Source organism: Symsagittifera roscoffensis, chromosome 2, assembly GCF_963678635.1.
Source record: "Symsagittifera roscoffensis chromosome 2, txSymRosc1.1, whole genome shotgun sequence".
In the NCBI taxonomy this organism is placed as follows: Eukaryota; Metazoa; Xenacoelomorpha; order Acoela; family Convolutidae; genus Symsagittifera; species Symsagittifera roscoffensis.
Window position 1 is genome coordinate 4,124,513 of NC_087063.1, and position 26,731 is coordinate 4,151,243.

The 26,731-nt window shown below is 33.9% G+C and overlaps 2 protein-coding genes across 2 annotated transcripts in view; one reads left to right on the forward strand and one right to left on the reverse strand.

The window, feature by feature from the left end:
• The window catches only part of LOC134839570 (protein dispatched homolog 3-like), a 45,643-nt gene extending 43,097 nt beyond the window's left edge, over window positions 1–2,546 (reverse strand). The window contains exons 1-2 of the mRNA XM_063855163.1: window positions 1,682–2,546; window positions 1,158–1,475 (exon numbers count right to left, since the gene is read on the reverse strand). Coding sequence (XP_063711233.1) covers window positions 1,158–1,475; window positions 1,682–2,177 — 814 coding nt within the window. The 5' untranslated portion in view covers window positions 2,178–2,546. The remainder of the gene's footprint in view (window positions 1–1,157; window positions 1,476–1,681) is intronic.
• Window positions 2,547–9,072: 6,526 nt separating this feature from the next.
• On the forward strand, window positions 9,073–15,801 carry LOC134839257 (uncharacterized). Its single transcript, XM_063854753.1, has 5 exons — window positions 9,073–9,296; window positions 9,521–9,610; window positions 10,648–10,792; window positions 10,931–11,066; window positions 15,516–15,801. The coding sequence occupies exons 1-5, from the start codon at window positions 9,258–9,260 to the stop codon at window positions 15,646–15,648; spliced, it is 543 nt and encodes a 180-aa protein (XP_063710823.1). The 5' UTR covers window positions 9,073–9,257; the 3' UTR covers window positions 15,649–15,801.
• The last annotated feature ends 10,930 nt before the right edge of the window (window positions 15,802–26,731 follow it).

Consider the following 26,731-nt stretch of genomic DNA (forward strand, 5'->3'; position numbering starts at 1 on the left):
AAAGTCCAAATTTGTCTGGAGAAACACCCCCCCCCCTGAGAACATTTACTCCGTCATTTTTTTCGAAAATTATTGAAGCACCGAAAAATTCGAAAAATTCAATTTGTTTGGAACCAACAACTACTGTAGGCCCATGAAAGAAAATTTGGGTCTTTGCGCTGATAAAATAAAGTCTTGCTCACTTTTCATTTGTCTTCTTTCTGAAGAACATAGCCAACAAACGATTGGAAAAGTTACAACGAACTCAAGGAGACTATAACTTTTTAAAAAAATTTAACATTCGAATTCGCCGTTTTTGGGGACATCTTAGAACCCTTTGACTTGATAAAAAGCGTAAGAATTTTTTCAAGCGCCCTAGTCAAATATAGTATTTTTTAGATTTTTATGTGCTAAGCTTTGTGTAATGGAAAGCTTACACTTGTAATCAGGGGCGGATCTAGGTTTTCTCGAGGGCGGGGTGGGGTGGGGTGGGGGGGGGGGTGGGGGTGGGGGGGGGGCTGGGGGGTGGTGCGGATTTTCAAATATTTTTCGAAATTTTTGTCGACCTTTTTTTTCAGGTCGAACAAATTGGTTTTGCGAGTTTTCCCAAAGCATTTTGGCCAAAATTTCTGCGCCGCAGGCAAAACTTTGAAAAAAAAACAGCCCAAAAAAGCCCAACAGCGTTTTTAGGCTTTTTTTGGAAAATTTTGACCAAAAAATCGCGTTTTTTTTGGCGTGCGCTCCCCACTCAAAATTAGTATATTTTGGCGCCGAAGGCGCCTTTAGAAAGTTTTTGAGGTCCATTACCAAAAATGCATATTGGAAAATAATATAAAGGGGGACCCTTTGGGTCGGCAGAGGGACGAATCCCTGACGGGGAGCATCCGCTCCCGCCCCCTCCCCCTAAATCCGCCCCTGCTTGTAATGCTAATAAACAAGGAAAACATAGTCAATAGAGCAGGAAAAGATGCAGCTTAGTGAAAGCCAGCATACTTACGCCTGGAACGGTGCTTCGACCAATGCGACCACCTTTTGCGTTCTTAAAACGAACTCTTAATGAAAACATGAATGTTTTGTTGTTAAAGGAATCGTTAATTACCAAAACATAAATTGATTACTTTTCTGTATTGTATAGGGGGCGTTTATTATGCAAAATTTTCAGATTAAAAAGCTCTAACTGAATATCTCTTGTAGCAGCCATCGACTTTTAGCCGCAGGATGATCATTGATTCGGAACGAATCCACTTTTGTGTCGACTTCCGGAAACCCGACCAATGCTATTGTTCCCGCGAATTTTGCTGGCAGAACGATTCCGACCCATACAAGCACGAGCCATGAAACCCACTTCTTGCAGAGCAAGCGACCAATCGCAGCACATAGTTTCTTTAGGGAGAGTGGTTCATTCGAAGTTGACTTTGATTCGTCATCTTCCGACGGGTCGACATGGAGAGGTTTCTCTTCGACAATTTTTGCGTTACGAATTGTAACTGGAATGCCTTAAAAATATAGAGTTATCAGCAAAAATGCATCCATTTTCTGTATCACTGAAACTCAATGACTCTTTATCAGAAGCTGAATGTCAATTTTTCTACTAAGTCGTCCATTAACTTTAAACCTTTAGTATTAATTCTGTTTTATTTTTATAAAAACGTTTCCCTCAAAAGTAATTAAATGTGCGAACAAAACGTTATGTCATCCTTACTTTTTGTTTTGGTGAACTCGCCCGGCGATCCGTAACTCATTCGGAAAACATTATCGTCTGCTTCGGATATTGAGTGCTCCCCGCGACTCGCTCCTGCCGCTTCGTCGCATACGAAACCCGAACTGTACCGAATGAAACTGATCCGACTTACAACTTGCTCATCCGAGTTTGTCTCTCCCTTCTCGTACCGAACGATTATATCGTCCGGATCCGGCATCGACAATGATGTCGTCTGGCTTCTCGGCTCATCCGAAAGGCATCCGGAGTCGCGAGAACTTCCCGATGGGATCCGACTTTCAATTCGGATGTCGCTGAGTTCTGGCGGGCTCTTAACTTCCTCTGATTCGGTTCCTTCTGTCGTATCCCCGCGTTCTTCGGGTTCTTCCAATGGTCCGACATTCAAAATACGAGGAAAACTTGGATCTCTCGCTAGGTTATTGGGATCTTTTTTCAGAACTTTTCGCGAAACGATAACCTCAATTTCTTCTTCGTCCATTGTTCAAGCTCTCTGACTTAAGTATCAGAAAATAAAAATCTCTCTAATATCTGGTAAAAAATGTCTTGTCTAAATTTGATAAAACTTAACTCTTTTGTTTTTAATGACTGCACTTTTGGCGTGGAATTCATTTATTTAATTTCTTTTCAATTCGGCTTTTCTTACATCAGTATTGGTGCAAAAATGTTATCTCAAAGAATCAAGACAAAAAACATTAACGACTCTAAAAAATTTACTTTCAATGTGCACGAATAAATCAGCAAAACAGGTGAATTTTACTACGTCTGCGGCTCTGCGCTGATTGTTTTCTTACATTCAGAAAGCAATTTTTATGAATATTGGTACGGCTGAAACTTAAGCAGCCGAAAAAGTCTGTTTTATTGATAAAAACTCACGTGTCTTTTAATCACACGTAATCATACTAAAATTGTTCCATCAAGAACGTGATTTATTTCACATACACGTTGAAGGTTTTTAGCCACGTGAACGAGCACTATAGTTCACGTGAGCTAAAAAAAACTCATTGAATTTTTGAACAATGTTCAAATGTAATGTTTTCGATTGAAAATACAATTTTCAAATCCGCTGAAACTTCATGTTTTATAAAAGAAATTTGAATGAAGCTTCAAATATGACCTTCGAATTTGTTAAATTCTATTATGAAAACCCATTTCAAATATCAGTTTGCGAATTGAGAAACAAATTCCTCAAGGAAATGATGACAGGGATCTTTATTCAAGTTGTATCTATTAATCGGCAATTATTATGTGCATTTCCCATAGATTTAAGTTGACCTTTATTATAACTGTTGTTAAGTAAATCTTCAGCATTTGGCTGAACTTTTCAGACGAATTAAGTAAAATTAAAGAAACCGGCTCTTTTCCAGTTCCCCCGTTTGGTTTTTTCTGAAATTCAACATATGAATCTTTTTAAATGACTTTTCATGTTATAAACTGCATCAACTTTGACTTGCCTGTTTTGTCTGTGCACAACGTATGTTTCGAATGTCCACAAAGAATGTTTTGAAAACCTAAATTTTCAATTTCGTTTTCAATTTAAACTTTTTAGGCCCCGGATTTGTAATTAAAATTGATATGATTTGCGTCTGCGAAAATCATACTAGAATCAAAAATTTTAGAAGTTTTTTTATCTATTTTAAACAAATTTCCAGGCACTAATTCCAAAAAAAAACAATATCGCACGCTTTGATTTTCTCAAATTGGCCGAATGGGCAAATTTGACAACTTCATAACCTGTTTTTGAGCGGATAACTTTCCAATTGCAAAAACAATCTTCATCAGAATAGCCAGTTAACAGTCGATTTTTTTCCGGTGAAAAATAAAAAAAAGTCTTTTTTGCAAAAGCTGAAACCATCGCAAACAAAATTTCTTGCAATTTCGACGCAAGCGAAAATATTATAGTCGAGAGAACTAGAATTGCTTTTTCTTAAATCCTTCTTAGCGAGGCTAAAATAGTGGCTAAAATGAGTGGCTGCTTTCGTAATGTTGAGAAACAATGCGAAAAACTATGAATAAACTAACAACAAAGCAAGAAAAGTTCAGAAAAAGGAGAGAAAAACATCAAGAAATGATGCTGGTTTCAGCCCCAGAATAAACCAAATACCAGATTTCATAGAGCTAGCTTATTATGCTGGCAATGGGGGTTGTCTTTGGCTGTTCAAATGCTTCTAATTTGTTATTTTTACCTTATGCTTTCAGGATGCTTTCTTAGTTATGCCATGAGAAAAATCTGGTAGGTACAATTTCAAGTGCAGTTGAAAAAATAGATTATTTTGAACGCCATAAATTGAAAATTAAAAAATTGTATAGTTTTACGACAACTTTTTTGCGCTTGCTTGAATTCACTGGCAGTCAATTTTTTTAAATCTAATTTTTTTGAAAAAAAATCAAGTCGGGATTTTTCAACTGATTGCTTCTGAAAAATGGTATTACCATAGGTTAGCAGTTGAGAAAACAGAATTTTTGAAAGAAACGTTTCGAGTATTCTTTTTTGCATTTTTGATATCTGCATAACTCAAACGTTATTATATTCAACATACCGACAAACTTTTCAAAAGGTTTTTGATCGCATACGTAAAACAGACCCAAGAAACTTTCATAAGTTCAATTTCTTTCTTTATTTTGCAAAAAAAAGAAACATTTTAATTTACTAATCAAAAATTTAAAGACGGGGCATTTGCCTTCTGATACTTTCGAAAAAGTTGTTTTCTCTCGACGCTAAAAGGAAGTCAATAAAAATCAGAACGCTTGTTTATTGTTGAAGTTGCTAAGTTGATTTTCTAGAGGCTGCGAAAAATTCAAATTGAGTTATACAACTTTGTTCGTCCATGTATATTAATTGCGTTGAGTTATTTTCTTAACAGGTTTTCTTGTAGCTAACAGTAGCTTTGTTTTATAAATTCGCTAGTCCTGTCATTTTCTTGCTTCGCGGGAAAAATATCTAAACTTTTTTGGTGCCGTTTTTTGACAAAATAACACTTCTACTCGTTGTTTGTCAGGGGCGGATAGCAAACTGGGGGGAGGCAGGACTCGAGCATCGCAGTACTGTCTATTACTAGAAGACAAACGATTGCTACTCCATCAAAGAGGCAAAAAGCAGAGGTCTCCACATCCAATTTTTAGTATTGAACCTGCATCATTTCTAGATTAGGATCATTGGGATATTTGGGCACGGCTTTTTGCGTAAAGTCAGACTCTCAATCTTTCTTTTTTGAAAATTTTGTAGATTCTACGAGACTTCCAGACTCATACGACCACACATCCACTGCATTCCACATCACTCCGTCGGGCGCAAGGGAGAGACCGACATCCATAGAGAGCTCACCAGAGAAGACGGCGGAAACAGCTCCGGTCCTGCGCTCAAGCAGCTAATCCAGGCCGAGAGGAAAACTTGCCACGCCTAAGTTCTATGGAGAGAAGATGTTCATGGACACAGTGTCACCAGTGGCAATAGTGTACTTGGTGGATGATTTGTAGGAGTCTCCAAATTCAATAGCGCCCCCATCAAACAAACATCAATGGTAAGACTGGACAGAGCACCTTCCAAAATTTTAAAGACGTGACCTTTGTCTATGGAAAACTTCTGATACTTTCGAAAAATGTTGTTTTCTCTCGACGCTAATAAGAAATTCGTAAAAACTAGAACGCATGTTTAATAGAAAGCATGTAAAATACATAGATTTTCTTCGGATTTTTTTCTCAGTAGTATCAGATTCTTTCTATAACCTTGAGAAAATGAGGACAAAGTTCGAGTCGTTGATGATCTCATTGATAGTGCACTCAATTTTTGTGTATTCTTAGCTGAAATTTTGCTTTTCAAGATTATTTCAGATCTGAAATTTTCCATTTCATATCTGAAATTTGTAAGTTTGTATCAAGATCTGAAATAAAGAATTTCAGATCTGAGAATCAACTTATGTAAGAAAATAAAGAATTTCAGATCTTGCACAGAAAATCCCCGGGGTACGGGAGTAAAGGTATGGATTATGGGGATCTTGTTAACTATTTCCCCCTTTTTCAGACCTTGTTAACTATTTCCCCCATTTTAGATCTTGTTAACTATTTCTCCCCATTTTAGACCTTGTTAACTATTTCCCCCCATTTTCGACCTTGTTAACTATTTCTCCCCATTTTGGACCTTGTTAGCTATCCCCCCTTATTTTTTGGCTTTTTTTAATTGATAAAGAGTTACGTTGAAACTGCCTAATTAATTGAAGAGAAAGTTGAATCAAAAGAAGCCTTTTCACAGCCCAAATTATTTCTAGGAAATTAAAATTTCCAAACATTTTCGTAAAATGTTTGAAATTTGTTTTCTCTAGTGAAAGATTTTTCTCAAGTGAAAATGCCTCTTTTGGCAATCAACCAAAAATGTATTCTATTAAAATAACTTTTAGAAACTTTATCTTTCTAGAACTTTAACTTTTCTAGAAGTTTGAGGTTTCTTTTGATAAAGGTTTCATTTTGTCTAATCTCAACCCAATTTGAGAAAAACGAGTTTGAATTTTCAATTTTTGCTAGCTTTGTCGGATAATTTAAACCTGCACAGTTTTTTTTACTTCGTTCATCGTTGGTAGGTCCAAAACTGCGCCTGCATTTGTTGAAGTTAAATTCATCCCGAGATTAGAACTGAAATCAGTTTTCTGAAGTTTTAAGAAGTTTAACTCAAAAGCGTTAAGGATCGAGGTCATTAACATCTTCAAATAAATTTCGCCTCTTTGTTGCCAATTAGAGGAACAAGTTTCGTTTATTTGATTTCTGATGACGGCAGCTCAACCCTGCGTTTCAATAGCAAAGTTTCAACCAATTTGAAAGAGGGAAATTGAATGCAAGTATCTACTTTTTTTTGAAAAAAATATTGGCCATTCACACCTTCGACAGACGTTTTTGACAAAATTTTTCTCCAGAGCGCTTTTGTCAACATTTTTGAATCCATCTTGAACTATTTTTATTAGAGATTAGATAAAACTTGAGCACTCTTTAATCAGTTGAACTGATTTTAGTTCGATCAGCCGTTTGACAATTCAGCCGTTTTAGTTTAATTTATCCCTCCACATTTCAAAACGTTAGTTGTTAGCTGAATCCTCGTTTTTTTGCAGCAAAGTGTGAAGAAAAAATTTGTTCCGTATTATTAGTTTGTTCACCATGCTCAGTTTTGTTACATTATGATTAGCTTACCCGCATTTAAGAAAAGTGAAAAAAAAAACCAATCATAATGGATTTTCGTGGTATAAAATATTGTCAACCAAAATAAGGGTTATCTTTAAAGGACGTTTAGCTTGCAAGCAGATCTTGCAAGAATCTTGCAAGATCTTTTGAAGAGTCGCATCCTAGTTAGAAGAATCTTGCAAGATTCTTGCAAGATCTTGCAAGATAAACTACCTTGATTGACTAGGGAAAACAATCAATTTTCATGTTACACTCAGAACAGATTTGTAAGCAAAAGCAAAACTGTGAGATTCAACAAGAAACAAAAAGTTTTCGATAGAGGAATTTTGTATTTTACAGGTTTTTATACTTTATTTTCAAAAGAAAAATCATCACAAAAAATCAACGGAAAAGCATAGATTTTAAATTTTTGTCAATTTTTTCTTGTTATTTAATAGTCGAGAAAGTCGAAACGAAAGTCGAGAAAGCCGAAAAATAAATCAAAAAAGTCAATACATCGGTCGAATTCAGTCGTAAAATCTGTCCTCGGTCGAACTTGGTCAAAATGTTTTTCCTCGGTCAAACAGTCAAATTATAGGCAACTTGGGTCAAATCCTTCAAAACATATCGAGCCTGGGTCGAGACGATTGAAACATATCACATTTTTGCCGAGTCGGCCGAAGCATAAATTGCAAACCTCGACCCGGGTAGCGGTATTTTTTCAAAAGGTGACTTTTTTAAACGTGTTTTACTGTTTTTTTTTTCTGGAAGCAGTAGTTAGTTGGGAGTCTTTAAGGGTCTTCCCTCTGATGGGTTTCTTTGAGGAGGGCTTACTCCTGATAGTTTCAGGGCTTTTCCTGATGCAAAGAGCCTTGCTGTTGTGGCTTTCAAAGAAAATTTTAATTTTTCTTAGTCGAAAAAGTCGAGGCAGTCAAAACATACCGAGTTTTGGTCGAAAAAGTCGAAACATATATATGCGGGTCGATTAAATAAATTTTTGAAAAATTTCGGTCAAGACGGTCGAGAAAGTCGAAAGATATTGGACTCTGGTCGAGAAAGTCGAAACATATCTGAACTGGGTCGAACAAAGTCGAACACACTTTTTCTTGGGTCGAGAAAATGGGAACATACCAAAATTTGGTCGAGAAAACTGAGACAAACGAAAATTTGGTCGAGAAAGTTGAAACATACCGAAATTTGGTCAAGACAGTCGAAACATACCGATTTTTGGTCGAGAAAAAAAACAAACATTAATCCAGCACCTCGACCCGGGTGGAAAGGGGAGGAAATTTTGGGAGAACTAAAGACGCAGTCCTGAGCACTTTAAAGTATTTCTAACTAAGTGCTCGGGACCAACTTAACATCCTTTCCCCCACCGGCTTTGAGGCGAGAGGAGGATGTTGACTCGTTCTAAATTGGAATTTCCAGTCAATTAGAAACGAGCATTGTGCGCTTAACATATTTATTACGAATTAAATGCTGAGGTGCAAGGTGTTAACTAGGTATATCTGGGGGGTCGGATGTTAACTTGCTCCAATGCTGGGAAAACGCCGTTTCTACGTTGCTCATAAATTTATTTCAAGCTACGAAGTATGATCATACCAACTCCAAAGCAAAACACATTTGATTGTCTAATCATTGAAAATTACAATGGCAGTTCACAATTTTGCAAACTAGTGTGGTAAATTTTGATAAAAAGACAGCCGGTTTTAAACAATTTTTTCATTTTTGTTTGAACAAATCCTCATTTTTTAAAAACAAACACTACTCCATAGACCTTAAAAGGCAGTCAGAGCATTCAGGGCTTCGCCATGATACGAGTAGTCTTGTTTTAAATTGAAATTCGAATTTGGGAGAAAAGTGGAAAGGAGCATTTTTTTTTTGATAGTCGGAGCAGAAAACTCACTCGAAAAACAAAAACGATTTTTTAAAAATTTAGCCATGTCTCAATATCTTATGTAATCTCTTCATACCCGATCAAAAAATGTCAGGACGAAAAAGCACGTAAGAATTTAGCTCATATAAAATCTAATTTTTTAAATAATAAATGGATTGAGGCCGTTGATTGTTAAATAAACGTTTAAGTTTTCTTTGATCTCAGTAAAAGACGAACGAACGAACTAGCTGAGACGTTTTACTACATATTTTGTTACTTTTCTAGCCATTTTTTTCATACCGGTGGTATTGTTCTGTATTAATCAAACCCAAACACGTTTTAACCATTAACTTTGATAAAGCATGATGTATTTGTTTATGTGCATAATGCTTTTCAATTTAACTATACCATTTTTAGTTGACCTACTAGCAAATTAAAAACAAAGATTATCACGGTGATTCTTATAGCGTTTAAGCTGATATAATAGTTTTAAAATTGTTAAAACACAGTTTCAATTGTCGGTTAGAGTCTTAGTCTAAAATGGTTAACAGCAGCGGAGATGAGTTCCAGGAGCTGAAGGTTGGCATGACGAGTTTCTTTTATCTTTGACAGACTTCAAACTAAAAATTTTTCATTTTACGATTGTTGTAAAAATATGAAAACGTCTTTGATCTTTACCAGTGAGAAACTAAATATTCATAATTGCATATAAACCACGGTTTTCGCGTTGTTTCCTGTGCTTGCTAGAGCAAATTTTATATTCTTTCTGTTTTATCTAATTTTTACACATAATCAGCTTTTAGGTCGCAGATACCTTCGCCCATAAAGGTGCAAATAAAGAAGAACCCACAACATTCAAGATGACAGCCGTATGTCCGCCAGAAATGCGAAAAGTAAGAGTCTTTCAAAAGGATCACAAAATCACCCCCAAAAAACTTTGCATACTAAGAGGCAAATTTAAGCATTATTGACAATATGGAGCATGCTGAATTTTGGCTTGTATGTTGGCTCGTAGTTTTCATTTTGGAACTCTATCGAAATTAGAATACGACCTTTTTTTTAGATTAATTGGTCACAATCAAAAAGATGCATTTTTGATCGATCCCCGCGTTGGTTTTCTGTCAAGGTTTTCGAATTCCTGTGGTCTAAATTTGTAAATCCTTTTTTACCAATTTAATAAGCTATTTTTTTCATGAAAATTAAATATGATTGTGTGATTGGCAGGAAAAGAAATTAAATGAACAACAAACTATCGATAACAAATTCATGTGATTGGCTGGAAAAAAAGTAAAATCAACAGATAAATTATTGTTTACAAATAAATATGATTGATTGAAATCAAAGTTACATAAACAATTTAGCATAGTGGTAAGGCATTCGCCTTGAGTTCGGTAGTTTACGATCCCCTACCATTGCGAGGAAAGTGTATGAGTACGAGCTCTAACTTGCCCTCTAGCAGTAAGTCTACTTACTACAGTCTCACCGATTTCGGCTGCAACAGTCGTAACACGTGCAAGTTTCAGACTAAAAAAACGGCCTTGAGAAGAAAAAAAAGAGCTTCGAGCAGCCAAATAACTTAACTGTGGAATGTAGGGAAATAATTGAAAACTCTCACAATTTAGACAGACCTGAAAGCCTTTCAGATATCCTCTGCGAATCACAGACACCAAAATTATTAGGATCTTTATAAACTATAACTATATCGGATCTACTTAACAATCCCCCCCCCACCTATTGTATCTACTAAAGAATCTCCACCCTTGTAAATAAAAACAGTAAATTCGCACTAGAGCGTTGTATGTAAATTCGAATTTTGCTGCATTCTGATTGGTCGAAAATTTGCTGCAAGTAATCTACTTAACAATCTCACCCTTTCTTGAAAAGGGGGGGGGGGATATTGTTAAGAAGAACTTTATTAACTTGTTTGTAGGAGTTGCGAATTGCGTTTGACTCTGTGGACGACGACAGAAGCGGGTCCATCTCGGCGGACGAGTTGTACAAACTGTTCAACAACTTCAGAGTGGACATTGACGAGGATGAGACGGAGGAACTGCTGCAGAACCTCGACATGGACGGTCGGTGTTCAATGTTATTGTCCAGTTTGAAAGATTATTTCTAAGAAAGATTATTTCCAAAATTCAATTTTAAAAGCATTTTTAAAATTTTTCTGATATTTTAAACTGGGAAACTGTTAAGCAAAACCCTTTTTGCAGGCAACGGGGAGATAGACTTCGATGAGTTTGTGGAGATCATGATGAGTGCGATGGAGGACGAGGACGAGATGATAGAGGCCTCCTTCAAGGAGTTCGACGTCGACAACGACGGATTCATTCAAGTCAATGAACTCAGGTAAAAACACCTTCCTTATCATACACACTACACATGCACGGACTTTTAGGTCGGCGAAATTGATTTTCTGAGCTCTCCCAAAGCACTTAAAAAACCTTAAACCAGTAAAAAAAAAAAAGGCGTTTTATGCATTTTTTGGAAACATTTGACCAAAAAATGGCGATTTTTTTCGGCGCGCGCTCCCCTCTCAGAATTAGTATATACTGGCGCCGATAATGCTTTAAGAAAAAATTTTAAGGTCAGTCAGCTAAAAATCGATATCTCAAAATAGTACAAAAGGGGGACAATTTGGGCCGGCAGGGGGTCGAATCTCTGAAGGAGGAGCGTCCAACCACCCCCTGCCCCCCTAAATCCGCTACTGACACTACACCAATGTATAGTTAATGCCAAATTGTTGGCAATATCGGTGACCTTGGGTAATTTAATCGGTCATAAACTATAATTTTTTAGGTTAATTAGTTTTTCTGAACACAGTTTTTACGCGTGGACATCAGTGAAACTCATAACTCCGACGTCAAAATGAGCAGTTTCAGATTAATTAGTTTCGTTCAGTTTCGTTGACCGAAAAAAACATGCCAACCAATTAGCATTAACTATAACGCTATAACGTTGGGCAACAATATCCTATTAGGGCAGCAAACGTGAACGGAAACTAAATAACCTAAAATGGCTCATTTTAGCGATTGAAATTATTCGTATCACATATTTCAGCTTAAATCGCGTCAAAAACTCTAATTAATCAAAAACATTGATTTTGATCGATTAAGTTGCTCAAAATTGCCAACAACGGGGAATTATCTATAAAGGAAAGGGTGAAAGGGTTATGAATCAGAAAACGAAAAGGAAAATACTGGTGCCTCCAGCTCGTAATTTGCTGTTGGTCAAAAATTCATAGCAAGCAAAGTTTTGAAATTTAATTAAAGGCGACAAGTAACAAGCGACGATTCTTGGATAAATTACAAACCGCTGCTTGTTTTAAGTTGTCGTTTTTAGGAAGATCACGTTTCGGTAATTGTCTTTTCACATTGTAAAGTGCACGACCATGGTTTCCCACGAAGAGCTGACAACTACTTTTTCTTCCCTATAAAATACTCTAAAGTACTCTAAAATAGTTGTTCTAATATAAAATCTCAATTTCACTTCAATTTCACTCATTACAAATATGACTTCCAAGCTGCGTAGTAGAAACAAAATAGAAAGAATTTTTTAGGAAAAGTATATAGCCGGGTGTTGTCATGATAGCTCATTTTTTCCAACCACAGCCCAATTTTGCAAAAACAAACTGAAAAACCAATAAACTAATGTCAAAAAACTGAATGAGCTTCCTTGTAATATAGGAGCCGACTCAACTGAGGCGAGCGGACTCCCTGATTTTGCAACGCTAGATTTGACCAAAATTGCTACTCATACAAGTTCCACTTTGGAAAAAATGCTTATCATAAAAGATCGAGAAAATTAGAGAAAACAAAAAATTAGAGAAAATTGTTTGACGAGCGTTTTTGCAAGTCCATATACCAAAAAAAATTGCATGAAACTAGCATAATTGGCAATTTTTCCATAAAAGGAATTTTAAAAATAGCTTTTTTCCGTACTTATCAGTATGTTTATCAGTTTTACATGAATTAAAACAAATATTTATCATTTTTGTGACTCGTTTCATACTTTTATGTTTTTTTAAATTTTTTTCCTGAAAATATAACAAACTAAGAAACAAAAAAAGCAAAAAATCAATTCAGATCAAAAAACCATTTTACCCACAACCGACAAAAGCATCGCAGACTCAAATGCATTTTGAGACATGCCAAGTAAGTTAAACTGACTTTGGTTCAGTTTTATACCAAAATCCTATTTTTGTATATGGCTATAAAACCTTTATCTCAAAAACTAAAGGTTTGAAAACAGTGTCTGGTTTTTTTTCTCGGAATGAAAAAATAATAATTCTGATTTCACAGAATAATTTTATTGAACATTTCAATTCTTCTCTTTTAAAAAATTGTATATAGGCTACTGTAGAAAAAAAACAATTTCTGCAAGAAGAAAAATTTGCAGTAGAAGAAAAAAAAATTTGATATTGTGAATAAATTTGATAAGTATGTTTTTTCTTGAATTTTGGAATTTTTCAATGGAAGAAATCTTTGTCATACAGTATTCATTAGAAAAAATTGTATGACGAGCGTTTTTTTTTCATGCAAATTTTTGAAGAACAAAAAACTTCCATTTGACTTGTTTTAATTGAATGAAAAACACGTAAAAACACATTTGAAGAACTTTTCATTTGAATTGCAAAATGGTTACAATGCAGGTTTCATGAACGGAAATTGTATGAATTGCGCATTCAGGCAATTCGACCAAAGGCAATTTAACCGATATGATTTCGGCCAAAAACATACAGACAGATCAACGACACGGAAAATTCAACAAATATGACAAAAATTAGATTTTTTTCTCAAAATATTTAGTAGTAACCACTGCAGTCGCGCCAACGTGTTGCGAGCTAGCCAACAAAAATTAGAGCCGTCTATTGGCCCACCGGCTACCTTAAGCCGAGAATGAACTCCAATTCCATTTTTTTTATAAATGAATTATCAGTCTTTTTTTAGACTGGATAGTCTTTAGCCGCACTTTTTGTGCCCCGTATGAATAGCATTTTTTCACAGACTTTTAAACAAAGCGGACCCAAAACAAGGACAGAAGAAATAGACAAGACTGTTTGCTCATTTGAGTCTTTGTTCAATGAATGATGATATATTTTTATAATACGATATGTCGCTTGTTGCTCCGACCTTTGAAACTGGGAATGAAATTTGTATGTGGTTGTGTTTTAGTTTTTTCTTTTCTTTTTCTTTCTTTTTGTTTTCCACGCAAAATCACGTACCACAAATAATCATCGGACTGGTTTGAGTGGTATATCATACTGAAGCCCTTACAGTCGTAATTCGAACCGCATTAAAAAATTTCAAGTTTTTTTTCCCAGTGTCAAGAAAAACCGGTTGAAATTTTCCATTTTTCTTCTTTTTTCGAGCAAATATCGAGAGAGCAGGCTTACCATAGCTTATTTTTGCTTAATTTAGGCCGTGAAAACTCAATTTTACTCAGGTAAAATTGTCTTAGGAGTTTTTTCTTGAAAGCTTACAATAGCTTATTTTAAAACGTAAAAATTAATTTTACTTTGGTAACGTTAGTTCAATTTGAGTATTTTAGAGCTTTTTTGGAATCAAAATTTTTAAAAAATCAGAAAACTGCAAAAAAACTTTTGGATTTTTTTTTCGTTTTGTAATAATTTTTCTACAAAAATTGATTTTCAATTTGCTTATTTTATTATGACTGTCGAAAGTACCTGTATTCCAGTTTTTTGTTCAGCTTCTTTTGTCACGCCACGCCGCAGCAAAAAAAACGACAATAGTTTGACTTGCACAGTAATCGGCTATCCTTGTTGTGAATTGTCGCTTCTCACAAGTTAGCGCCGTACAATTTTCGATTTCTCGACTAAATTAAAACCTTTTTCGGAAATTTTTGTAAGTTTGTAAACTGCAAACAAGTGTACAGAACAGACAATTGAAACGACAATTGCTTCTCGTCCTCCATAATCAATAGCAAAAAAAAACTTCTAAAAACATGCAACTTTTAGAAACTACTTACAGAAACTATAACTAGCCCACTTTTTTGCTACTTAATTCGCTAATGGTTTTGTTACGAGCAAAATACTTTTTGATCCAAATATAAGCGCAGCAGGGCAAATTTTCCTTTTTGATACAAATTTTCTGCCAAAACAGCATCCAAATTGTCGTTTCAACACCTGTAAACTCAGTTTCCAATCAACCGTAAAGTTTATATTCCCCAAAAAAAAACAATAAAGGGAACTAACATATGGGTTTTCTAGAAAGTAACTTTGAGGGTAAAATGGATCGTCATTAAAGAAAAAAACTAATCTATGACATCTGTTTTGGGAAATTAACAGTCTGTAAAACCTATTCCATAGACCAGTTGATTATTTTGAGTCAGTTTTGAGTATTTTCGACATAACTTTCTCGAAAAGTTTCCCTCTATGAATATTTTATGAACAATTTCCCCTTTGAAAACAAAAATTAGTTTAACTAAACTCACTGACCAATGGTATCTAGGATTAAACTAAGGAAGCTCTCACACAGCGCTTTCAAACAGGTCGTGAAGTCTTCAGTGTCTGTTCAAGTTCTGTGCATGGTAAATGATAAATTATACTAAATTATCCTAGTGAAAAATCGTCAATGATATCAATTTATTATTTTATATTGAGTTGGGATTTTTCTCGCAGCTATCTTCTTTTTAAATTATGACCTTTGACCTTTCACGCAGCTATCTTCTTAAATTGTGACCTTTGACCTTTCACGCAGCTATCTTCTTAAATTGTGACCTTTGAACTTTCTCGCCGCTATCTTCTTCATAAATTGTGATCTTTGACCTTTCTCGCAGGTACGTGCTGCAGTACCTGGGCGAAAACGGCATCAGCGAGCGAGACATGAAGAAAATGATCAAAAATGCAGACTACGATGGAGATGGAAAGGTCGACTTGGAGGACTTCAGACGCCTGTGGAAAGAACACTGAAGAATATTTGTATTCAACTAGAAATAACTCACAGCTGATTAAAACTCACGGTGGAAAAATAGAAAATTGCGGAAAACTTTTATAGAAACTGTGAAATATAATTTTGTTCATTTAAATGACGTCAACATTTTAATGAGAAGCTTCATAAAACTTTTGCAAGATGTGGGCATGATTTCAAAAATTCCACCTTTTTGGAAAATATCTAAAACACTGTGGGGTCCGATTGACAAAGAACTTTCTCGAAGAGGGCTCCTTTTCAAAACATTAAGAAAATTTTCTCGTTTTGCTTTGTCGACCAACGGCAGAAGTTTTCTGAGCGCTTTCAAAACACTCTAAAGACTCTATATTGTAAATATTTTCTGTGCTTTTAAAAAAAACTTAAGGTGTAGTCGGCAAAGAGTTGATAGAAGAAGAATTTTCTTTAGAAATTGCATTTGAATTGATTATTTTAAAAAATAATAAAAGTGAAACTTTACGGTATGGAAAATTTTTTTAAATTGATTTGGAATCTGAATAGTTTATGTTTTACATCATTTTATATTGTTATTCTTACAGCGGGAACGTTTTGTTTGAATATTTTTGATGTAAGCTATACAGTTTCTCAGAATCAGTTATTTTCTCTAACTTGATGTTTAATTATTTACTTTTAAAAAATGGAGTTAGAACTTGAATTTTTATATAATATTTATTAAAAACTGCCTATCTTGCAAAGAGATAGCATTTTTTTATCGACTCAGAAACCTTTATTTATTGACTCAGAAAAAATGGGAAAACATGGTTGGTAAATTCTTGAACATTTTTGAATTTTCAAAATTTTTGAACCATGTTCAAGTTTTTCGCTTGCTTGCTATTTTAGTTTGTTTATTTTTATAAACTAGAGTTTTACATGCGTCAAAAAACTTTTAAAAAAGATTTTTTGTAAATTAATTTTTTACGCGAAATCTGCCATTTGAGCGAAGCAAATTCGTTGAAATACTTGTTACAAACTGCTTATCATGGAATATCTTAAGAGATATTGACCGACTCAGAAAGATTGGGTAAATAGTGTTGATAAAATTCTTGAAAATGTTTGAACTAGCTTCCAAAAATTGCGAATTATGTGAAAAATGTCATTGTGTCCTAAACATTTTTTTATAATTTTTAGCGTTCTTGCAGGTATCATTTTTTTGCATTATAGCAAATTCTTAGTTTAAAAAATGTGACCTCTAATTTTGTCTTTATGTAAAAACAAGCAATTCAGATATAAAACAAAAGTCGTTTCTTCATTGCTGCCTTGAGAATTTTTGGGAAAAAATGAAGAAAAAAACTGTGGAAAATTGAATCCTGAAACAAACAAAACAAATAAGGGCCAAAAACTACATATAAAATCATTGGCAATTAAAAAAACGAATAAAAACAAAAAGCATGTCACATTGTTCGACTCACTAAAATATTTTCTAGTTTTGTAAACAAGCTATTTTGTAATGAGGTTTTGTAATGGAGCTTTTTAGACCGAAAATTTTTACTGTAACAGCAAGTGCCGAAAACACCTTCGAAAAAATTAAACATATTAATGACATTAGCTAAACTGCTCGTAAATCACGACAAAGCCCTGAATTTTCACCCAGCTCTTTTATTTATGTGACATGTTTTTGTTTTGTATATTAAAATTAAAGAAAATTTTATTTTAAATGATGAAATAAATCTTTTGAACCTAAGCAAACAGTATGTGCATTATTTAGTGCTTGGTAAAAACTGCATCAAAATATAGAAAAAAGTTTTAAGCAACTTTTGTAGAAAACAAATTGATGAGAAAACAATACACCTAAAATGCACTGGTTGAAAAAGGATACACTTTTGCCGGCTTTCCTCACTCAAGTGGCCGAAAAATTCAAAAAACATTTGATTACTGGAGGAATCAACGCAATCATTTGTTCGTATAATGTTCATAAAATGAATATTTTTTCCCGATATTTTTAATTTCCATTGTTCCAAAATGCTGTTTTGATCCGCCGATTCAAACTTGAAATTCTGTTGGACAAACCCAATGAAAAAAGCGGTCTGCAAAAACCAGATAAACCTTAGTAGAAAATTAGAAAATTTATGTCACTTTTCGTGAATTTTAATTATCTCTACGAATACAAAAAATTTCTATCGGATGGAGACTGTAACTGGAACAGCTTTACAATTCTCTCGCATAATTTCGAAAATGAAAAAAAAACCTCCGTTTTCCAGTGTACTTTTTGTACGTAAAACCGGTAATGAAAATGACAGTCCGACAATTTTTGGTTTTATTTTAGACTATTTTAGAAAACAGGGTCACTGTTGATTTGTTTTAAACACAATCAGTTTTTTTCACGCTGTGAATTAGAGAAAAGTTCTCTATAACTCGTTGAATTCTTATAAAGCGAATAGTTATTTGTTGATTTGGAAAAATTTAGACAAAAAAATCTTCAGTTATATAAACCATTCATAAACTCTCGTTTACATTTTGAGTCGCCAACCCATATATCCATGCTTCTCAATTGTATTCTTTTACAACAGAACAACAACATTTTTAATAATTGCTTAAAATCAGATTGAAATTCATGTGGCGAAGCGATTCAAAAGAAACTGTCATGGCTTTCCAGATTGGAAGACGTTTATCACAGACACTAATAGTAGAAGTGCAAGGACAGACAGGTTGATTTGGCCGACTGCATATTTTAGAAGAAGCTACATATAGCAAGGATAGCCGGTTACTGAGCAAGTAGCAAAGAATGTTCCGACCATAGTCTGCAGAAAACTCCAAACTAGTGTAGTTTTTTTGCTTGGTATGATGAAAGGATCGGACTTAAATGTATTTTTAGGCGTATTAAACAGTCATAGTATTGTAGGGAGAGCGCGCAAAACCTTTGTAGAAAAATGAAAAAAATACAAAAAAAAACTTTTTTTTTTTGCATAAAATTTTGAAGCTTTTCGTTCCCAAAATGAAGCTAAAAAACTCCAAAAAGTTGTTTTATTTGCTTAAATTTAAGTTTTAACTTCTTAAATAAGGAATAGCTCAGCTGTTGTATGCCTGCTTGCTTGCTTTATTTGCTCGAATTGAGACGAAAATTTAAAAAAAATCAAACAAGTTTTCTCGACACTAGAAAAAATTTTGAGTTTTTAATGTTTAATGTGATTCAATGTTCGGACGAAAAAGCTATATATAGAAGCCAAAAATTTTTCGCCAAAAACCTTCCGCCGAATCAATGTTTTAACTATCTTACAATAGTACATCAACCAAAAATTTAACATTTCTTCACTCTATATCAATACAAAGTCTCGTGCACTATATATTTACATTAGGTAAAAAAACACTCTGTACAATAGCAGAAAAACGGCAAAATCTGTCAAAATCAAAAGAAGAAAGGCCAAATTAAAGCTAGGATAGCCGGTTGCTGAGCAAGTAGCACAGAATCTTCTGACCATAATCATTAAAATTACAAATATATAAATTAATATTTTTCTGAAAATTTTTTTAAAAAACATTTCAAAATTTTTCTTGCCAGGGAATTGCCAAATATAGCTTTCGAAAGTATTTTATCTTTTAACCAAAAAAATTTAACAACACTTTATTCGGTCGAAATTTTGCGTGGAAAAAACTGAAACACACCCGAACACAAAGTTCCTCCCCCTTTTCAATGATCGGAACAAACAACCAACAAGCAGTGTCAAAATACTCAAATACGCCGAGCCAAAAATGACAGAATTTTGAAGCATTTCATGAAAAAAATTTAAATTACAGAACACAAACTACCTATTAATCTACACTGTAAAGCCGCTTGTAATCATAAACATACCCAACAACATTTCAAATATAGCCAATTGAAGATTGGAAGAGTATTGAACGCAAGTAAACATAAAAAAACACTCGGTTTGTTGAAAAAATCTCAACTTTCGATTTTCAAAGAAAAAAATAGATGCCTACAAGCTCTTTGAATTTTTAAAACGATTTGTGATATGGGCTTTTTTGATAACAATAACCAAACTTGAGAAAACTGGATCAACAGGTAAATTTTTATTCAGCTAAAAATCAAAAAAATAAATTCCACTTTCGAGACTCACTTTTTGAGTTCAAATGAGTTCATCTGCTGAAAGTGACGTAAATAGCACTCTCTAAAAACAAACATGATAATAGCGCAAAAAACGAACGCTATTATCACGTTTGTTTTTAGAGAGTGCTATTTACCTCAATTTCAGCAGATGAACTCATTTGAACTCAAAAAGTGCATTTATCTTAAGTGCCTTCATAAATACATAAATCTGTATGAATGCACATCTGTAGTTATTAGAGACTTTTAAGACTTTTCCTGAAAAAAGAAAAAAATCAGCAAGACCTAAATACGAGTCTTCACTACATTCATTACTCTTAACAAAAACATTTATGATTGAAATTTTTTACATTGACCCAATTTGTGAAAATTAGATCAAAAGATATATTTTTTGCTTGATTTGCCTTGCAGCTTGTTACACAATTTACACATTGCAGTTCAATTGTGGGTTTGTTCCCCTTATATCAGCACTTACACTGATAATTGATGAAAAATCAACACGACCTTTATAAGTGTCTCCACTACGCTAATTCACACACAAAAGGTTGCTATTATCGTTGAAAAAAGAAGTGAACTGATATTTGAACAAAAGCTACTTGCGTAGAATTTACGACGCTACGTCAAAAGAAAAACTTTGTTTTCATTTTTGACAAGTTAGGCAAAACGGAAATTTTATTTTGACGACAGGTTACTTAATTTGCTCATTCAATTCAAATTTATAAATTATCAACAGCGGTTCTTAGAAATATTCGGCAATTTTTATGAGACACATCAACTTGTCTCGCTGACAAAAAAATTATATTTTGGTAAAACGAAAAAAAAACTAGGGAAGAACTTTTAATTTGAAGTTGAAGGAAAACACAAACTTATATATATGGCTATCTTTACAACAAACATCGGCAATAATAAATTTAGCATTCTTATTTGCAATCTAATTTAATTTTAATACAAACTAAAAAATGAATAGTTTAGAAATTGCAATAGAATAATTTATCTGAATTTAGGGCAAAATAAATGTAACCTTGGACAAAACATGACATGAAAAGCAGCAAATAATGCATGCACCAGCGGCGGACAAATTTTCGTCGCCATTCATAAACTCTCGTTTACATTTTGAGTCGCCAACCCAAATTTCCATGCTTCTCATTTGTATTCTTTTACAACAGAACAGCAATATTTTTAATAAGCTGCTTAAAATCAGGTTGAAATTCATGTGGCGAAGCGATTCAAAAGAAACTGTCATGGCTTTCCAAATTGCAAGACTTTTATCACAGACACTAATGGTAGAAGTGCAAGGACAGAAAAATTGATTTAGCCGACTTCATATTTTAGAAGAAGCTATTTATAGCAAGGATAGCCGGTTACTGAGCAAGTAGCAAAGAATGTTCCGACCATAGTCTGCAGAAAACTCCAAACTAGTGTAGTTTTTTTGCTTGGTATGATGAAAGGATCGGACGTAAATGTAATTTTAGGCGTATTAAACAGTCATAGTATTGTAGGGAGAGCGCGCAAAACCTTTGTAGAAAAATGAAAAAAAAACAAAAAAAAAACTTTTTTTTTGCATAAAGTTTTGAAGCTTTTCGTTCCCAAAATGAAGCTAAAAAAACTCCAAAAAAAGGTTTTATTTGCTTAAATTTAAGTTTTAACTTCTTAAATAAGGAATAACTCAGCTGTTGTAAGCCTGCTTGCTTGCTTTATTCGCTCGAATTAAGACGAAAAATTAGAAAATTCAAACAAGTTTTCTCGACACTAGAAAAAATTTTGAGTTTTTAATGTTTAATGTGGTTCAATGTTCGGACCAAAAAGCTATATATAGAAGCCAAAAATTTTGCGCCAAAAACCTTACGCCGAATCAATGTTTTAACTATCTTACCATAGTACATCAACCAAAAACTTAACATTTCTTCACTCTATATCAATACAAAGCCTCGTGCACTATATATTTACATTAGGTAAAAAAGCACTCTGTACAATAGCAGAAAAACGGCAAAAGCTATCAAAATCAAAAGAAGAAAGGCCAAATTAAAGCTAGGATAGCCGGTTGCTGAGCAAGTAGCACAGAATCTTCTGACCATACTCATTAAAATTACAAATATATAAATTAATATTTTTTCTGAAAATTTTTTCAAAAAACTTTTCGAAATTTTTCTTGCCAGGGAAGTGCCAAATATAGCTTTCGAAAGTATTTTATCTTTTAACCAAAAAAATTTAACATCACATTATTCGGTTGAAATTTTGCGTGGAAAAAACTGAAACACACCCGAATACAAAGTTCCTCCCCCTTTTCAATGATCGGAACAAACAACCAACAAGCAGTGTCAAAATACTCAAATACGCCGAGCCAAAAATGACAGAATTTTGAAGCATTTCATGAAAAAAATTTAAATTACAGAACACAAACTACCTATTAATCTACACTGTAAAGCCGCTTGTAATCATAAACATACCCAACAACATTTCAAATATAGCCAATTGAAGATTGGAAGAGTATTGAACGCAAGTAAACATAAAAAAACACTCGGTTTGTTGAAAAAATCTCAACTTTCGATTTTCAAAGAAAAAAATAGATGCCTACAAGCTCTTTGAATTTTTAAAACGATTTGTGATATGGGCTTTTTTGATAACAATAACCAAACTTGAGAAAACTGGATCAACAGGTAAATTTTTATTCAGCTAAAAATCAAAAAAATAAATTCCACTTTCGAGACTCACTTTTTGAGTTCAAATGAGTTCATCTGCTGAAAGTGACGTAAATAGCACTCTCTAAAAACAAACATGATAATAGCGCAAAAAACGTACGCTATTATCACGTTTGTTTTTAGAGAGTGCTATTTACCTCAATTTCAGCAGATGAACTCATTTGAACTCAAAAAGTGCATTTATCTTAAGTGCCTTCATAAATACATAAATCTGTATGAATGCACATCTGTAGTTATTAAGACTTTTCCTGAAAAAAGAAAAAATCAGCAAGACCTAAATACGAGTGTTCACTACATTCATTACTCTTAAACACATTTATGATTGAAATTTTTTACATTGACCCAATTATTGAAAATTAGATCAAAAGATATATTTTTCGCTCGATTTACACTGCAGCTTGTTACACAATTTACACATTGCAGTTCGATTGTGGGTTTGTTCCCCTTATATCAGCACTTACACTGATAATTGATGAAAAATCAACACGACCTATATAAGTGTCTCCACTACGCTAATTCACACACAAAAGGTTGCTATTATGGTTGAAAAAAGAAGTGAACTGATATTTGAACACAAGCTACTTGCGTAGAATTTACGACGCTACGTCAAAAGAAGAACTTTGTTTTCATTTTTGGCAAGTTAGGCAAAACGGAAATTTTAGTTTGACGACAGGTTACTTAATTTGCTCATTGATTTCAAATTTATAAATTATCAACAGCGGTTCTTAGAAATATTCGGCAATTTTTTTGAGACAAATCAACTTGTCTCGCTGATAAAAAAAATATATTTTGTTAAAGCGAAACAAAACTAGGGAAAAACATTTAATTTGAAGTTGAAGGAAAACAGAAATTTATATATATGGCTATCTTTATAACAAACATCGGCAATAATAAATTTAGCATTCTTGTTTGCAATCTAATTTAATTTTAATACAAACTAAAAAATGAATAGTTTAGAAATTGCAATAGAATAATTTATCTGAATTTAGGGCAAAATAAATGTAACCTTGGACAAAACATGACATGAAAAGCAGCAAATAATGCATGCACCAGCGGCGGACAAAATATTCGTTATGACGCGGCGGTAAAAAGAACCATACAAAATTCTTTATCATTGATACAAAGTCATCGGCACAAAAATATACACCCAAATTGGGCAGGATACTCAGCGATAGCTCGCTTAAGAAAATTTATCAGTCAAAAATTCCGATAGCTTTTTTGCACATGCGTTTGCTTGTGTAACCAAAAAAAGTCAGTTCAACCTTTTTTGCAGACAATTTTAATTTTTTTTTGCTAGATTCGAAAATTTTGGAACCCTTGGAGCTATCGCTGATGCAAATATCACAATTCAATTATTTGTTTTCTATTTATCTCGAAAATATCAATATTAATTTAGAGATCATCTATGGGAAGAGAGGTCAGATAATTTAGGTTAAGTTAGTTTAAAGATAGAAGTTCCGACAAAATTACATTAACGAAGCTTCGATGTTGTCAATAACAAACATTCAATTAACTGCTAACAATATTCTGACTAGTTTTAATCCAAATACGGCCAAACGTTGAAGTCATGCTATATCTTTCAACAAGGATATGGCACGAAATAATATTGAAGGATGACTAAATGTAAGCCCAGCATTTCGAAAAGAATTTATTGATATTCAAAGAACCCGCTTTTCCCAGTAATGGTGATAAAATTCCATCAACACAACGCGAAGCATAGCATTATTTGAATCAAACGCATTTCAAATTCATTTTTTCAAACTATAAGCGAACAGGAGATTGCGCACGAGTTCATGTAGCCAAGAAAGAATGAAATTTCGGCCTTCACTGCTAAAATTTTTTTCACAACTTTTACTAGTCAATTAGGTCGGAAGAAAGCGAATTCCACTAAAAAATAGTCTTAAGCATGGGAAGATAGAAACGCATTATTACACTAAACCTATTAAAAACATTTAATCAATTTACAATTCGAATTAGAGTTTTGAAAATTACTAAGGGTTTTTGTGTACTGCTAATTGTTCTCCAATACGAACGGTAGAGTTTTACATAGATACATCTAACACCAATTTTCTTTCCAAATATTTCGTCTCTGGTTTAAGATTCAAAGCTACGTCGTTGTGTAATTTAACTCTACTTCTTCGTGAAGTTAGATAAAAGCCGAGAGCTTTCGTGACCTCTCTTGGCCTCTTCAGGCCTCCATGTCTTCGGCATTGGCGCCTTTGAGTCTCATCCTAGTGAATTCCTCGAAAATGAAATCATCGTCTTCGAATTGCACCGTTTCGCCCCCACCTATCAATGCCGCTAAGTCCCCGCCCCCTCCCCCACCTTCGCCGCCCTCTCCTGCCGATGCCGAAGTGGCGACTGGTCCGTTCTCGGCCACTGCTTCTGATTTCGCTGCAACACCTTGTGTCTCAAAGTTAATCAGGTTGTGATCCACTGTCTGTTTTGTAACACCTGCAAAAGATCAATTTGCTTTATGACGAGTAAACTCACAAATTAAACTATGTTTTTGATAACCGTGAGTGTCTTATTATTAAACTCTAATATTCGGTTGCCTGAGGCGACCAAAAATTGTACATCAAGCTGTGCTATATTTATCAAACTCTATTGAGAACAACGACGAAGCGGATTTACCAAGTCAAATAAATATCACAAGGTTTTTTTCGTAAATAATGCGTATTCTGAAACGCAATCTATTCAACGTGTTTGATACAGCGGGACGAACGGTTTATATCATCAAATATCCAGTTGAAAACATATTTTTTTGCTAAATTGAAGAAAATGAACTCCGATGAAACAGCCGCGTGAAATAATGCCTTTTGTTCACAACTTGTGAAACAATTTTGTTGTTTTCAATCCACGCATTTTATCATGGTTACATTAATCACGTGAAAACGGAAACGTTCTATCATTGGTCTTTATCACAAAACTTTTCAGCCACATGAGTTAGACCCACTGAAAAACACCACAGAGCTCAAAATATTGGAACAAAACGTTGTCTATGTCTTAACAAGTGCCAAAGTTCTGAGGGCAACTGTGAAAATTAGATCAAAAGATATATTATTTGCTCGATTTGCCTTGCAGCTTGTTACACAATTTACACATTGCAGTTCAATTGTGGGTTTGTTCCCCTTATATCAGCACTTACACTGATAATTGATGAAAAATCAACACGACCTTTATAAGTGTCTCCACTACGCTAATTCACACACAAAAGGTTGCTATTATCGTTGAAAAAAGAAGTGAACTGATATTTGAACAAAAGCTACTTGCGTAGAATTTACGACGCTACGTCAAAAGAAAAACTTTGTTTTCATTTTTGACAAGTTAGGCAAAACGGAAATTTTATTTTGACGACAGGTTACTTAATTTGCTCATTCAATTCAAATTTATAAATTATCAACAGCGGTTCTTAGAAATATTCGGCAATTTTTATGAGACACATCAACTTGTCTCGCTGACAAAAAAATTATATTTTGGTAAAAAGAAAAAAAAACTAGGGAAGAACTTTTAATTTGAAGTTGAAGGAAAACACAAACTTATATATATGGCTATCTTTACAACAAACATCGGCAATAATAAATTTAGCATTCTTATTTGCAATCTAATTTAATTTTAATACAAACTAAAAAATGAATAGTTTAGAAATTGCAATAGAATAATTTATCTGAATTTAGGGCAAAATAAATGTAACCTTGGACAAAACATGACATGAAAAGCAGCAAATAATGCATGCACCAGCGGCGGACAAATTTTCGTCGCCATTCATAAACTCTCGTTTACATTTTGAGTCGCCAACCCAAATTTCCATGCTTCTCATTTGTATTCTTTTACAACAGAACAGCAATATTTTTAATAAGCTGCTTAAAATCAGGTTGAAATTCATGTGGCGAAGCGATTCAAAAGAAACTGTCATGGCTTTCCAAATTGCAAGACTTTTATCACAGACACTAATGGTAGAAGTGCAAGGACAGAAAAGTTGATTTAGCCGACTTCATATTTTAGAAGAAGCTATTTATAGCAAGGATAGCCGGTTACTGAGCAAGTAGCAAAGAATGTTCCGACCATAGTCTGCAGAAAACTCCAAACTAGTGTAGTTTTTTTGCTTGGTATGATGAAAGGATCGGACGCAAATGTAATTTTAGGCGTATTAAACAGTCATAGTATTGTAGGGAGAGCGCGCAAAACCTTTGTAGAAAAATGGAAAAAAAAAACAAAAAAAAACTTTTTTTTTGCATAAAGTTTTGAAGCTTTTCGTTCGCAAAATGAAGCTAAAAAAACTCCAAAAAAAGGTTTTATTTGCTTAAATTTAAGTTTTAACTTCTTAAA

Excerpts from the sequence above, each read along its gene's own strand:
- LOC134839257 (XM_063854753.1), top strand. The coding sequence starts at position 9,258 with ATGGTTAACAGCAGCGGAGATGAGTTCCAGGAGCTGAAG. Across the intron at positions 9,297-9,520 it reads ATGAGTTCCAGGAGCTGAAG|GTCGCAGATACCTTCGCCCA; the intron begins GTTGGCATGACG and ends ATCAGCTTTTAG. Across the intron at positions 10,793-10,930 it reads GCAGAACCTCGACATGGACG|GCAACGGGGAGATAGACTTC; the intron begins GTCGGTGTTCAA and ends CCCTTTTTGCAG.